At 46.7% G+C, this 15,420-nt stretch overlaps 1 protein-coding gene across 2 annotated transcripts in view; it reads right to left on the reverse strand.

Annotated features, from left to right (window-relative positions):
* Window positions 1-877: 877 nt before the first annotated feature.
* Window positions 878-15,420, reverse strand: part of LOC140201955 (F-box/WD repeat-containing protein 1A) — a 46,196-nt gene continuing 31,653 nt past the window's right edge. For both annotated transcript variants that reach the window (XM_072266818.1, XM_072266819.1), the window contains 6 exons: window positions 13,496-13,745; window positions 12,233-12,351; window positions 9,761-9,871; window positions 7,228-7,306; window positions 5,404-5,592; window positions 878-3,074 (listed from right to left, as the gene is read on the reverse strand). In XM_072266818.1, coding sequence (XP_072122919.1) covers window positions 5,431-5,592; window positions 7,228-7,306; window positions 9,761-9,871; window positions 12,233-12,351; window positions 13,496-13,745 — 721 coding nt within the window. In that variant the 3' untranslated portion in view covers window positions 878-3,074; window positions 5,404-5,430. The remainder of the gene's footprint in view (window positions 3,075-5,403; window positions 5,593-7,227; window positions 7,307-9,760; window positions 9,872-12,232; window positions 12,352-13,495; window positions 13,746-15,420) is intronic.

Here is a 15,420-nt window from a genome sequence, read left to right on the forward strand (position 1 = left end):
AGCCTGTACTGTGCTGTACTATTCTATGAAAGTGTAGGAGAGACCAAATTCAAGAGCATTCATTTTAGGGAGGTCTGTAATAAATCCAATAGATAATTCATGAGAAAGTTCTCTGCCTACAGAGTGGTGGGGATGGAACTTGCTTCCACAGTAACAAGCTTGCCCCACCACATTGTAGGTCTCTTTAGGGAATTACATGCAGCCCACTGTTGTAAAAGGTGCAGGAACAGAGGAACAGGGAACAGGGAATATAGTTGGAAAATGCAGACTGGATCATGGGTTGTTCCCAGGTAATGAATGGGCCTGGTATTTACAGGTATCTGCAAGTCGGAAAATAAAGAAAAATCTCTTGATACAGTAACTACACCTATGCAGTGTACTGAGTGGTGTCAAAGACTGATAAGAAAAAACAATTACTGAAAGTGGAGAGAGCGAGGAAAGTGCGTATTCTTAGGAATAAAGGAATGTTCATGTGTCAGACTTTTCAATTTAACAATGTTTTGGAAGCTAGCTTCTATGTAGATGTCCATAAGTAGCTGCTTTTTAACCCAGGGATGGTCTGTAGATGCAAGAAGTAACCCTGTGGCACAACTGTAGCACCGCGCCCAGACCCGGGGGTGTGAGGAACATGCGGGAAATCCAGAAAAGGTTCATGAGAATGGGGGGCCAGGCCAGGATTGAAAACTGAATTATATGGTGAAAATGGGTTTGTTCTCTTTAAAGCAGGGAAGACCGACAGGTGTTTGGACAAATCACTCCAATCTGTAGTGTAGTCTAGGTGAGCAAACTCTGTCCTCCTCGATGGTTCCTTAGTGTGGCTACTGGCAGAAAATCTTACTGGCCAAAAATAAATTCGGACATGCGATATCCTTGTAAGTCAGGGGAACGATAAACTGTAATTTAATCACAAACCACAACTCTCAAAGAATGCATCATTTGTTTTTGAAAATACCACATAAATAATCCACAGAATAAAATAAGAAAAATGTAGAAAAATAGCACACCTCACTACCGAAGCCACAGTCAAGTAACGAAAAGAGAACTTGAAACCCAAATGAAAATAAAACCAGGGCGGTGGTGGGGCAGACCGTGGAGGACTGGCCCTTGTAACAAACACAGGCATTGCTCAATCAAGGGGTGGAGGTGGTAGCCATTACCCTTGTGGGGACAGAGCGATGATGGAACATTCAGAAGAAAACCGTGTCGAAGCATTGACTCTTGTTCATCTCCTGTCTGAACCACAATTTCTTCCATCACCCAGGAGCCAGGTGAACACTGACAATGTAGCTGTCGGGACCCACTGTAGTGACTGCATACGATCCTGGGGTTCTCTGCAGGATTCTCAAACCCAGCTCACCACTGATGTTTGAGAGGTGATGGAATCCAAGCTTGGTATCATCTCCTGGCAGAGGGGTTGGGGAGGGGAGGTAAACCTCAAATGCCACCTTTCCCAGAAATTGGTAGAGGGTGGGACCTGAGATCATCAGCCTAATTCTTCCAGATTAAGGTGCTGTCCAATCGGGCTGACCCGCCAATGTTGAAATTGCAGCGGTTTACAGGAAAGAGAGCAGTGGCAGAAATAACAACCAAATCAGTTCTCCCACAACATGAACCCAAGCTTCAAAAGACAATGCCATGGTTTTAACTTCAACAGGCCCAGAGTTTGTTGATGCATGAAAGAAAAATGGATACAGCTTAAACTAAACCAAAAGAAAAGGTGCTATTCAGTACAGAAACTGTACAAAATTAACTAAAATTGCACATTGCTTTCAATCAACACTATACCTACCCTGCTCTCAGAAGGTAGGTGATGGCATACAACTATACAATGTCATTGGTGGGGACTGACCTACACTCTTTGTCTTTGATCGGTACGCCTGATTTTCAGTGTGTTATCTCCTGACTGGAGTCCACATACCAGCCATTTTCCTCGGGCCATTCATTTAAGTAGCCATGGTGTATGGGGTCATGCTAGCAGTGCCCTCTCACCAGAACGAGCGAGGCTTCCCGGGTTCCGGCAGTCACTCTGTTGTCTGACCCTGGCTGCTGAGCCTGAAACCTCAGTGGCCGCATGTTCATACTCTGGCAGAGATTGAGCCACGGGTCCCAGGGGCGAGGTGAGGCCCCGATCTCACCGAGCTCGGGGTGCTAAGTGCCCTGGGACTACAGAGGTCGGCTGCAGATTAGGACCAAATCTGGCCCGAATCTCTACATCTGTCGGGTACAAGACGAGAAGTTCTGAAAGGGCAGAGCCAGTGTAACAGTGACAATGTGTCTCCAGGTGTGTCCTTGCTGGGTACGTATGATGCTGTTTGCATTGAAGAAACCGGTCACCAAGGGGAGGGAGAATCTCCTCCAATCCAAGTTCCCTGGTGTAAGCAGCACAGTTTTATCCTCGGCCTTACAAGCAAGAGGCTTGAGAGTGCATTTACCCTGGGAGAGGGCAGGGAGAGAGATGGGAGGGGGGAGCGTGATCACTTTGGAAGGAAACCAGGATGCCTGTTCTCCTTCATCACCCTCCCACCTCACTCCAGGGCCAGGAGTGACACTGACACTTGGAACGTTCACTGACATTCTTTGTCAAAGTATGTCAGGAATGGGGACGGGGACGGGGATGGGGATGGGGATGGGAATGGGAATGGGGACGGGGACGGGGACGGGGACGGGAATTAGCACAAAAGAAAGTGCAACATATAAAATTGGTCATGTCAGGACAAGCAATCACTGACTCCCAGGGATCTGTGGGCAGTTCTCTTTACAGTAACTCTCCATTTTATCTTTACAGTTCCTTTGAGTTCTCAGTCCCTACAAATTTACAAAATTAACTCTTCTGGGCTGGGTTACTCTGACAGCTGGGGATCCAGTTCAATCTTTGCTCACTGGTACAATGATGTATGTGCATGACGCAGGTGGGAATGGGGGTGTTGCTCTTCCGAAAACGCTCTCACGCTTCGCTCAGCCGATGCCGCACTGATCCCGCGGGCCCCTTCAAAATGTGATCGCTTCGTTTTATGAATGGGTGGCTCAGGTTTGTCGTATAGTTGCTGCCTAAAAGTTGGACTTCTTTTGGGCATCTACAGAGAGCGAAAAGAAAGAAATGTTAATACTTAATAGTTTATGCTTTAAGTTTAATCGTCATTCAACCTTTCATGAATAAAGCCAAATGAGACAGTGTTACTCCAGGGCCAAAGTGCAAAACACAATACCAACAGTGATACACAGCACAAAATACATACAGCACATTTAAGATAGCAGTAAAATACAGTCATGCAAAAAAATAGTTCAAGACCCTCAGTCCACGAATGTTGCAGAAATCTACAGTTGAACACAATATGGGTTGTCTTCTGCCAAGCAAGCACTGGGGGGCAGCACTGACCAACACCTCTGAGTAGGGTCGGGGTGATAGAAATGTTGAGCTAGACACCATCAGGCAATTTCCAAATCCCTAACTACCGTCACTCTGTTACCTTGCTTAATATCTTTCTATCCTATTCCCAGAGGACAAAAATATTGTCTTCAAATTGATCTTGGAAAAGTTGCAAAGCCTCAACATTGAACAGGACGCAGACAGGACAGATGGAAACATAGGTTGACAACTTAATCTGCTTCCCTGGTGTCATGGATTCTTGATTACCTGACTGGCAGACCACAGTATGTGTGCTTGCAACACTCTGTGTCCAGAGTGATCAGCGGCACTGGGACTCCACAGGGGACTGTCTTCTCTTCACCATTTACACCTCGGACTTCAACTACTGCACAGAGTCTTGTCATCTTCAGAAGTTTTCTGATGACTCTGCCATAGTTGGATGCATCAGCAAGGGAGATGAGGCTCAGTACAGGGCTACAGTAGGAAACTTTGTCACATGGTGTCAGCAGAATTATCTGCAGCTTAATGTGAAAAAGACTAAGGAGCTGGTTGTAGACCTGAGGAGAGCTAAGGTACCAGTGACCGCTGTTTCCATCCAGGGGGTCAGTGTGGACATGGTGGAGGATTACAAATACCTGGGGATATGAATTGACAATAAACATGACTGGTCAAAGAACACTGAGGCTGTCTACAAGAAGGGTCAGAGCCGTCTCTATTTCCTGAGGAGACTGAGGTCCTTTATCATCTGCCGGACGATGCTGAGGATGTTCTACGAGTCTGTGGTGGCCAGTGCGATCATGTTTGCTGTTGTGTGCTGGGGCAGCAGGCTGAGGGTAGCAGACACCAACAGAATCAACAAACTCATTCGTAAGGCCAGTGATGTTGTGGGGATGGAACTGGACTCTCTCATGGTGGTGTCTGAAAAGAGGATGCTGTCTAAGTTGCATGCCATCTTGGACAATGTCTCCCATCCACTACATAATGTACTGGTTGGGCACAGGAGTACATTCAGCCAGAGACTCATTCCACCGAGATGCAGCACAGAGCATCATAGGAAGTCATTCCTGCCTATGGCCATCAAACTTTACAACTCCTCCCTTGGAGGGTCAGACACCCTGAGCCAGTATGCCAGGACTTATTTCCTGGCATAATTTACATATTACTATTTAACTATTTATGGCTTTATACTGCTATATTTATACTCTATTCTTGGTTGGTGCAACTGTAACAAAACCCAATTTCCCTCGGGATCAATAAAGTATATCTATCTACCTTAACTTCCCAGAATGCACCTCTTTGCCCAGTTAAGTGTAAAGAGATGCTTCTGGGAAGTTAAACCAGGGAAGGACTTGGGTCCTGGGGAGTGTTGTAGAACAGATACCAAGGGGTACAGTTCCATGGCTCCCCGAAAGTGCTGATGCAGATAGATAAATTGGTGAGGGCAAGGGGAACAGACTGGAGTGTAGGAGGCAGAGGGGTTAACTTATAGTTTATAAAATCATGAGGGGCATTGATAGGGTCCCAGGTTAGGGGAGTCTAAAACTAGAGGGCACGGATTTTATAGTTAAAGGGGACTCGAGGGACAAGTTTTTCCCCACAACAGATGGTGGTGGGTACGTGGAATGAGCTGCCACAGTAAGTGGTCCAGGCAGGTATAATTATGACATTTAAAAGACATTTGGACAGGTAACTGGTTAAGTAAGGTTTAGAGGCAAATGGACGAATGCTGTGTAACAGATGATACTAAAATTGTAGCCTTTCGTTATGAAGGCTTACAGACTCCGATCTAAATTAAAGTGGTTGGTGAACTTCTACACCTTTTAATTATGTTTGAAGTTCAGTGCACTAGAGGAGAGCACTGGGGTCTTGGCTCCTCTGGTCACGATAATCTGTCCTGTGGTTACAGACTAGGTCCAGCGAGGTGTGGGTGCAGGGAGAGGTGGGTCACCAATTCACTTAGTACAGCAATTCTGAGGTGGAACATGGAATCACTGCCTGTGGCTCCATGCCATCAGAGAGAGCAATGTATTCCTTACCGATCCGGTCTGGCCAGGTGCCTCCACCTATCTTGAGACGTAGGTATAGGTCCGAGGTGCCGACTGTGAACCATCGCCCTGCTCTGAGGGCACGTTCAGGAAATCCCAGATCAAGATGGTGTCATCGTGAGAGCTGCTGACTATCTGGAACTCATCGAACTGGAGCCGGAACACTCGTCCAGAATGCTCCTGATGGCGAGAGGGATTACACAAAGACTAAATCCAAGACTTGCTCAGTTTGGAGCAACATCCTCCCCATTTGTTCTATTGGAGTACCTGAACAGACCAAACAACATCTGCCACTTTCTGGGTAGAAGGTCCACGATCATCCAACTGAGGTTTCCCACCAGTCACAACCAGAAAACCCAAACAGGTCAGACAGCCATGCAGATGCTAGAGCCTTGGAGCCTCACAGCTGCAGATCCCCAGGTTCACACGAAGTCTGCAGGCTCTCCCTGTGACTGTGTGTGGGCTAACCGAAGGGTTGCATGTTAGCGTAATGCTTTACTGTACTGGGGATCAGGGGTCAATTCCTACCACTGTAGTGTACCGATTAGTGAAACACTTTACAGCTCCGGTGATGAGGGGTTAATTCCCACCACTGTAGGGTATCGGTTATTGTAATGTTACAACACCGGTGAAAAGGGTTAATTCCCACCACTGTAGGGTATTGGTTATCGTAATGCTTTACAACACCGGTGAAAAGGGTTAAGTCCCACTGCTGTAGGGTATCGGTTATTGTAATGTTACAACACTCAGGGGTCATTTTCCACCACTGTAGGGTACTGATTAGCGCAACGCTCTACGATGCCAGCGATTGGCTGTCTGCAAGGGGTTTGTATGTTCTCTCCGTGACTGCATGGGTTTCTTCCGCTGGTCCAGTTTCCTCCCATGGTCCAAAGACGTGGGGGTTGGTAGGCTACGCCCACGTGGGCAGGTCACGTGGGTGTAACTGGGCAGCAGGGGCTCGTTGAGCCAGAAGGACCTGTTACTGTGTTGTAATTAAAACAGTAATAGGGCTCTACCTAAGCAATAGCATACAGGTTAGGGTTAGTGTGTTGTGGGCACTGGAAGCGTGGTGACACTTGCAGGCTGTCTCTAGCATTTCCTTGGACTGTGTTGGTCATTCGTGCATTTTACTGAATGTTTTGATGTGCGTAGGACAAACAAAGCTAATCTTAATCTCTCCCTGGTTTTCCAGTTTCCTCCCACGTCTAAGATGTGTGAGTTTATTGTTGACTGGCTGTAGTACACTGTCTGTAATGCGCGTAGAAGTGGTAGGATCTAGCGGAGTGTCGGTGGGAGTGAAGTGGGATTTGTGTAGGACAGCTGTAGATAGGCACTCATTCCTCAACTCCAGCTGAAGACCCCCCCCCCCCCCCAAATTGTGTACAATTCAATAAACCACTATGAGTTTACTTCTGGATGCTCCAAAGCAAAATGTTAACAACTACCCTGTTAATTCTTTTGAGAACAATATATTCCAATAACCTTGCCTCTGGTCACTTCAGATGGTACAACCACTTATTCAACTAGAGTGAACACGATGGTTCCCTCGGAGTATCTTTCTTTTGTGAAGAAGACACAATTCTCTATCTGGTCTTGCTAAAGCTTTTTGTTGAGAAGATCACAGACTGAGGTGGTGTCTGAAAATGTCCACATCCAACAAGAATCTAGCAAGGAATAATTTGGTTTCTTTCCTCTTAATCGGTGCGCAGTCCATTGGACTGGCTCGTTAACAGGAATCGAGCTGGAGGAAGGTGGCTCTGGAGGTCAATGGGTTCAAGAGAACGACTGCTGCTCAGTGAAACGTTGGCTTCTTACCACTAGAGTCCGCAGGCAAAGGGTTCCAGCTGGCGATCGGGGATCCAAGGCTGCCACCAAGTCCCAGACCTTAATTTTGCTTTGAAGAAAGAAAGAAGGAAAAAAGAGGAATTAAATTTACAGAATAAACAGACAGTCAGTACATCACTTCACTCCAGATCGCTTACGGGCTCCGTGAGTAAACAGTAGACAATAGGTGCAGGAGTAGGCCATTCGGCCCTTCGAGCCAGCACCCCCATTTACTGTGATCATGGCTAATCATCCACAATCAGTACCCTGTTCCTGCCTTCTCCCCATATCCCTTGACTCCGCTATCTTTAAGAGCTCTATCTAACTCTTTCTTGAAAGAATCCAGAGAATTGGCCTCCACTGCCTTCTGAAGCAGAGCATTCCATATATCCACAACGCTCTGTGTGAAAAAGTTTTTCCTCAACTCCGTTCTAAATGGTCTACCATAGAGTAGGCAGGCATGGTGTCTGAACTCTATCAGCCCTGGCTGAAACACTCCATATAGCCAACAATCTCACACACAGAGGCTCAACACTGCCGTAGCAGAGCCAGCTGTGGCAACCCGCTCCAGAACAGAGGAGCTGCCTGGGTGGAAACCATACAGTGCTATCCACTACCTTGGGTCCACTCACATCCTGAAACCTGCCACATAAATGAGAACCGATACCAATCTCTGCTGACCGAGCCCCCTCACCCATCAGGCTCTTCTTACATTCATTCAAGCTGGCTTCTTGTCTGGTCAGTGCCTTGATTTTAAAATGATCACGTGGTCATATTCCTCCACAGCCTCAACCCTCCTTACTGCTATAATCTCCTCCTGAGAGGTTTCTCTGCTCCTCTAAATCTGGCCTCTTGCTCACCTCTAATTCCTACCCCTTTGCCAAGACTACCATCCCTTCATATGTCTGGGCTCAGGAATTCCTTCCCAAAACCTTCCCTCCCTCTCATTTCCCTCTGGCCAAACTACATGTCATAAAACCATAAGACCATAAGATACAGGAGCAGAATCAGTCATTTGGCCCATTCAATTTGCTCCGCCATTTCACCATGGCTGATCCATTTTCCTCTCAGCCCCAACCTCCTGCCTTCGCCCAGTATCCCTTCATGCCCTAACCAATCAAGAATCTATCAACCTATGCCTTAAATATACATAAAGACTTGGCCTCCACAGCTGCCTGTGGCAAAGAATTCCACAGATTCACCACTCTCTGGCTAAAGAAATTCCTCATCTCCGTGAACACCCCACTATTCTAAGGCTTTGTTCTCTGATCTTAGACTCTCCCATTTCCATCTGGTTCTACTGTATGCTCAGAAAAATTCCTGCTTTGCAAGGCTTGTCTTCCCAAAAATCTAACACATTGTAGGTATCCATTTTATGACACACTCCAGGGCCCTGCCACGCAAGTCCTGTCATCCCAAAATGTAACACTTTGTACTTTCGGAGTTAAACTTCATCTGCCTCCCCTTGGTCCTCTTTCCCAGTTGATCTAGATCCTGCTGTAATCACAGACAACCTTCTTCACAATCCACCACACCAGCGGATTTAGAGTCATTCACAAACTTACTACTCATATCACCCTCATTCTCACCCTAATCAGTAATATAGTTGACAAATAATATGGCACCCAGCACCAATCCTTGTGTCACAGACCTCCAATCTGAAAAACAACCCTCCAACACCATGAACACAGGAGACTCTGCAGGTACTGGAAATCCAGAGCAACACACACAAAACACTGGAGGAACTCAGCAGGCCAGACAGCATCTATGGAGAGGAATAAACAGTTGACATTTCAGGCTGAGACTCTTCATCAGGACTGGAAAAGCAGTAGAAGAATGAGGTGGTGGGAAGGAATACAAGCTGGCAGGTGACAGGCAAGGGGGAAGGTGGGTGGTTAGAGGGAGGGAGGGATGAAGTGAGAAGCAGGGAGAGGTTAAGCGCTGAAGGAGGAACCTGACAGGAGAGGGGAGTGGACCATGAGAGAAAGGGAAGGAGGAGAATCAGAGGGAAGGAGGGGAACCAGAATGAGGAATGGAAAAAGTGAGAAGGAAGGGGAGGAAGTTGGGGGGGCGGGGTAGAACTTACTGCAAGTTGGAGAAATTGATGTCAATGCCATCGGGTTGGAGGCTACCCAGACAGAGTTACTTCCTTTCCCACCCTGATGAAGGATCTCGAACCAAAACTTTGACTGTTTATTCCCTCCACATAGATGATGCCTGATCTGCTGACTTCCATCAGCATTTTGTGTGTTACTCCACTACCATTCCGTTTTTTTTTAACATGAAGCCGAATTTGCATCCAACTGACCATCTCACCCTGTGTCCCATGTGATCGTAGTTTCTAGACCAGCCTCTGCCATGAGGGGCTTGGTGTGTGGAGAAGCCAACACTTGCCAATATCACGTTATTTGGTAATTATGCTACACTGCTTGTCACTTTAGTCACTTTGCATCCTATATGATAATTGTAAGCACATTTCAAAAGTGTTTGATGGCAATGAAGGTCTTTGGGATGTTTTGCTTACCCGTCATAGGCCCCACTAACTATCCGTTTGTTGTCAAAGCGGATACATCGCACCAGCTCCTCATGCCCCTCCAGGACCCGCAGACAAGCACCGCACTCAATGTCCCACAGCCTGCAGCAGCGATGGGGTGGTGGGGGATAAAAGAGAAGGTTAAAACTTGAATCTCACGTCCAGTCACGCTTGAACAAATGACTGGACCCAATGTTCACATCCAACAGGAGTCTACCTGTTTGGCCCATCGAGTCTGTTCTGAAGCACAGGTAATGTTCCTTTACTAATTGTAACATATTCGAGAGCATGTCTTATGAGGAAAGGTTGAGCCAACTAGGTGTTTTTCTTTAAAGTGAAGGAAGATGAGAGGTGACTTGACAGAGGGGAACAAGGTGATAAGAGGCGTAGATTAAGTGGACAGCCAGAGACTTTTTCCAGGGCGGGAAAAGGGCACAACTTTAAAGTAATTGTAGAAAAGTATCGGGGAAATATCAGAAGTAGGCTTTTTAAAAAAAACAGAGACAGTGATGGGTTCATGGAACATCTTGCCAGGGCTGGTGGGTGGTAGAGACAAATAAAAGGTAAGCCCAATATTGAGGGTTGAAGGGCCTGTGTAGTGATGTAACACTCACCGCTACCCACATTCCCATTAACCACCTCCACACTCCACATTCCACCCCCCCACTGAACCTACCACTAATCTGTACACTATAATGCTCACTGCCACCCACATTCCTATTAACCACACTCACCCCCCCACCGAATCTACCACTAATCTACACACTGTAATTCTCACCGCTACCCACATTCCCATTAACCATCTCCCCGCCACCGAATCTACCACTAATCTGTACACTGGGGGCAATTTACAGTGGCTAATTACCTACCCACCTGTGCGTCACTGGGATGTGGGGGGGGGGAACCAGGACATCCGAGCGATACCCACACGGTCAAAAGGCAAACGTGCAAAGTGCACACAGACAGCGCCGGAGATCGGTATCGAACCTGGGCTGCTGAAGCTGTGAAGCAGCGATTTGCCGATTGCAGCACCCAAACAGAACAGGAAACTGCTCGTGGTCACACAGAGAACGGGAAACTCCACGCAGACTGCCGCAGAGGTCATCACTGAGAGCAGGGCACTGGATCTAGATTTATAATGAAAACATGGAGACACTGCCCCATCTCTCCCCCTCTTCCACAGGTGGTAAAGGTTAAAGATAAAGGTGAGCCTTATTTGTCACACGCACATAAAAACATCGAAACATACAGTGAAAGGGGTCATTTTGCGTCAAATCAAGTCAGCGAAGATTATGCTGGGGCAGCCCGAAAGTGTGGCCATCTTCCAGCGCCAACATGGCATGCCCACAACATACTAACCCTAACCTGCATGTCTTTGGAACATGGGAGGAAAGTGAAATGTCCGGTGGAAACCCACGCAGTCACGTGGAGACGGTACAAACTCCTTACAGAAGGCAGACAGTGGTGGGGATTGAACACCTATCTCACAACTCGCTGCTGTAAAGTTATGTTAACGTGCTGCCGTATTAACTACACTAACCGTCCTGTTTTTAAAGCTGACCCACGCCTAACCTATAGGTCAGCTCCTGAGGTCAGATTTGGCTTGAATCTTGGAAGATGTGTTAAAGGTTAAAAGTTCTTAAATTGCTGTCAAATAAACAAAGGGCTCAATGGAGAGAACAGATCAAGGAATACTTTGGAAGAAAACCTCAGAGGGCTCCCTGAAACTTGGCTGCAGTTGTCAAGAGAAAACTGTTTGTGCAACCCATCTGCAGCTTCTGGGAATGCTGTGCATTTGGAAACAGTAAGCTTTGGAAGAGACTAAGTCAAGACCCCCTCCTGTACCTTTAGCAGGATGTAAAAGCTGCCATGGTTACTATGAGAAGAAGTGTTGGTGCTGTGTCCTGATGTACTTATCCCTCATTCAGCATTTTTGAAAACATTTGATTTTCACGAAGCCGATACTTTAAGATGTCCCAGGGCTAACAGAGGTGTTAATTAAAAGTCACACGTCCCTTTTAAACAATGGCATTTCTGGTCAAAATACATAAAGTTTTATCTGTGGATGCTATCAAAGTAAATTTATTATCAAAGTACGTATGCATCACCATACACTACCTTGAGATTCATTTTCTTGTGGGCATTCACAGGAAAATAAAGAAATACAATAGGATTTATGAAAGACGATACAACCAATGTACAGAAGACAAACTGTGCAAATAGAAAAAAAGTAAATAAATAATAGTGAGAACATGAGTTGTAGAGTCCTGGAAAGTGAGTCTGGAGGTTTTAGGATCAGTTCAGTGTTGTGGTGAGCGAAGTTATCCATGTTGGTTCAGGAGCCTGATGGTTGTAGGCTGTGCTGGCAGCCTATAGATGGAGGTTAATGGAATCAAGTTCCTCACGCAGACAGCTTGCTGATGTAGTAGGAACAACAAACACCCACGTTAACATGAGACTTACCTGATTGTGTTGTCCGAGGAGCCACTGACCACCAGCCTGTCCCGGTACTGCAGGCACGCTATGCCTCGCTTGTGTCCGTTCAACGTTCGGACAAACTCACAGGATCCAGTGTTCCACACCTAATGAGGGTTGTGGGATGAAGATATTATTGTTATTATAATACACAAGATACAATGTGGAAATCAGGTTCATAAAGCTAGAGTAGTTGGGAGGGATGTTTTGATGCAGAAGGAACACGAGGAATAACTCAGCTTTGAATATAAAGTTGAAGTTAGAGGCGATTCACTTATTGACAGAATCTCAATTGATGGCGAGGGCCGTATAGGAGTGAGATAAGATTGTCTGGTTGAATGGTTTTGCAGCAAGCGCCTTGCACTCGAAGCCAGCAAGACCAAGGGCCTGATTGTGGAGGGGAAATCGAGGGAACACACACAGGTCCTCACAGTGGACAGGGTGAGCAGTTTCAAACACCTTGTTACTCAGAAGCCAGAGGAGAATGGGCAGACCAGTTCAAGCTGACAGGAAGGCGACATTAACTCAAATAAGCATGTTACAACATTTGTGTGCAGAAGAGCATACCTACAAGAGGCACCTAGTAAAGTAGCCACTCAGTGTAAAATATGATAGTTCAAATGCCAGCAAGGCAGTGGAATTTACATTCAAGCAGTTAAATACATTCTGAATAAAAAAAGGATTAGAAGTGGTGTCCATGGGCCACCGAACTGTTGTAGCTTCTCATTTGATACACTGATATCCTTTAGGATGCAGTTGTCACAGCTCACCTAGGAGAAGGAAAGGTCTGATCTCAGACCTCTGCTGCCTTGCATCTGTACCACTCGCGGGGAAGGAATTCAGGAGTAAATTCCAGAGCTGGAGTCCCTAAGGTAACCCTACGATAAGTTCAACACAGACTGGTAACTCCTGCAATGCCGCTGCTGCCAAACTGTATTGGCCTTTGCTGTTGCTTTGGATTCATCAGCAGTGTGGAGAGGGGGAGCCTGCAGCCTGGGCAACAGCTTGCTCTCTATAATCACACTGCCCTGGCTTGCATACAACTAGGATGCAGCATCCACGGTCGACCCCAACCAAAGATGGCCTCACCATCCTTCAGGAAGGAAATCTTACACCCTTGCCTCCTCTGGCCTACCTTCATAAATCTGGAAAGGTCTCAGTTCAAGTATAATTCAGAGCGAGCTGATGTTGGCAATGGACACAGTGTAGGCAGTGTCAGAAGGAAGACTGGAGAGCAGGAACTGATCTTACCTTGATGGTTCTGTCTCCAGAAGCAGACACGATGTACTTATCATCAAAGTCAACCACGTTGACAGCTGCCCTGTGCCCGACCAGGACCCGGCGTAGGGTAATGTCTGTGGACGTGCTCATGTCCCACACGGCTATCGAGCGATCTTTGGAGCACGTGACCATCATCCCATTGGTGAAGCGGAGGTGCAGTACAGCCTCACAGTGATGGATCAATGTGTTCAACATCTCTCCAGTGTTCACTTCCCACACCCTGCAAACATCAAACATTAACAGATCAGCTTGAGAGAGTGCAGTGACCCGGTGGAACGAGCAAGGGCATTCTTCAATTATGTGAAGAAAAAAAGGATGACAGGAGTGAAGATAGGACCGATTAGAGATAAAGGTGGGAAGATGTGCCTGGAGGCTGTGGAAGTGAGCGAGGTCCTCAATGAATACTTCTCTTCAGTATTCACCAATGAGAGGGAACTTGATGATGGTGAGGACAATATGAGTGAGGTTGATGTTCTGGAGCATGCTGATATTAAGGGAGAGGAGGTGTTGGAGTTGTTAAAATACATTAGGACAGATAAGTCGCCGGGGCCTGACGGAATATTCCCCAGGCTGCTCCACGAGGCGAGAGAAGAGATTGCTGAGCCTCTGGCTGGGATCTTTATGTCCTCGTTGTCCACGGGAATGGTACCAGAGGATTGGAGGGAGGCGAATATTGTTCCCTTGTTCAAAAAAGGTAGTAGGGATAGTCCGGGTAATTATAGAGCAGTGAGCCTTACGTCTGTGGTGGGAAAGCTGTTGGAAAAGATTCTTGGAGATAGGATCTATAGGCATTTAGAGAATCATGGTCTGATCAGGGACAGTCAGCATGGCTTTGTGAAGGGCAGATCGTGTCTAACAAGTCTGATAGAGTTCTTTGAGGAGGTGACCAGGCATATAGATGAGGGTAGTGCAGTGGATGTGATCTATATGGATTTTAGTAAGGCATTTGACAAGGTTCCACACGGTAGGCTTATTCAGAAAGTTAGAAGGCATGGGATCCAGGGAAGTTTGGCCAGGTGGATTCAGAATTGGCTTGCCTGCAGAAGGCAGAGGGTGGTGGTGGAAGGAGTACATTCAGATTGGAGGATTGTGACTAGTGGTGTCCCACAAGGATCTGTTCTGGGACCTCTACTTTTCGTGATTTTTATTAACAACATGGATGTGGGGGTAGAAGGGTGGGTTGGCAAGTTTGCAGACGACACAAAGGTTGGTGGTGTTGTAGATAGTGTAGAGGATTGTCAAAGATTGCAGAGAGACATTGATAGGATGCAGAAGTGGGCTGAGAAGTGGCAGATGGAGTTCAACCCGGAGAAGTGTGAGGTGGTACACTTTGGAAGGACAAACTCCAAGGCAGAGTACAAAGTAAATGGCAGGATACTTGGTAGTGTGGAGGAGCAGAGGGATCTCGGTGTACATGTCCACAGATCCCCGAAAGTTGCCTCACAGGTGGATAGCGTAGTCAAGAAAGCTTATGGGGTGTTAGCTTTCATAAGTCGAGGGATAGAGTTTAAGAGTCGCGATGTAATGTTGCAGCTCTATAAAACTCTGGTTAGGCCACACTTGGAGTATTGTGTCCAGTTCTGGTCACCTCACTATAGGAAGGATGTGGAAGCATTGGAAAGGGTACAGAGGAGATTTACCAGGATGCTGCCTGGTTTAGAAAGTATGCATTATGATCAGAGATTAAGGGAGCTAGGGCTTTACTCTTTGGAGAGAAGGAGGATGAGAGGAGACATGATAGAGGTGTACAAGATAATAAGAGGAATAGATAGAGTGGATAGCCAGCGCCTCTTCCCCAGGGCACCACTGCTCAATACAAGAGGACATGGCTTTAAGGTAAGGGGTGGGAAGTTCAAGGGGGATATTAGAGGAAGGTTTTTTACTCAGAGAGCGGT

Source organism: Mobula birostris, chromosome 8, assembly GCF_030028105.1.
Source record: "Mobula birostris isolate sMobBir1 chromosome 8, sMobBir1.hap1, whole genome shotgun sequence".
In the NCBI taxonomy this organism is placed as follows: Eukaryota; Metazoa; Chordata; class Chondrichthyes; order Myliobatiformes; family Myliobatidae; genus Mobula; species Mobula birostris.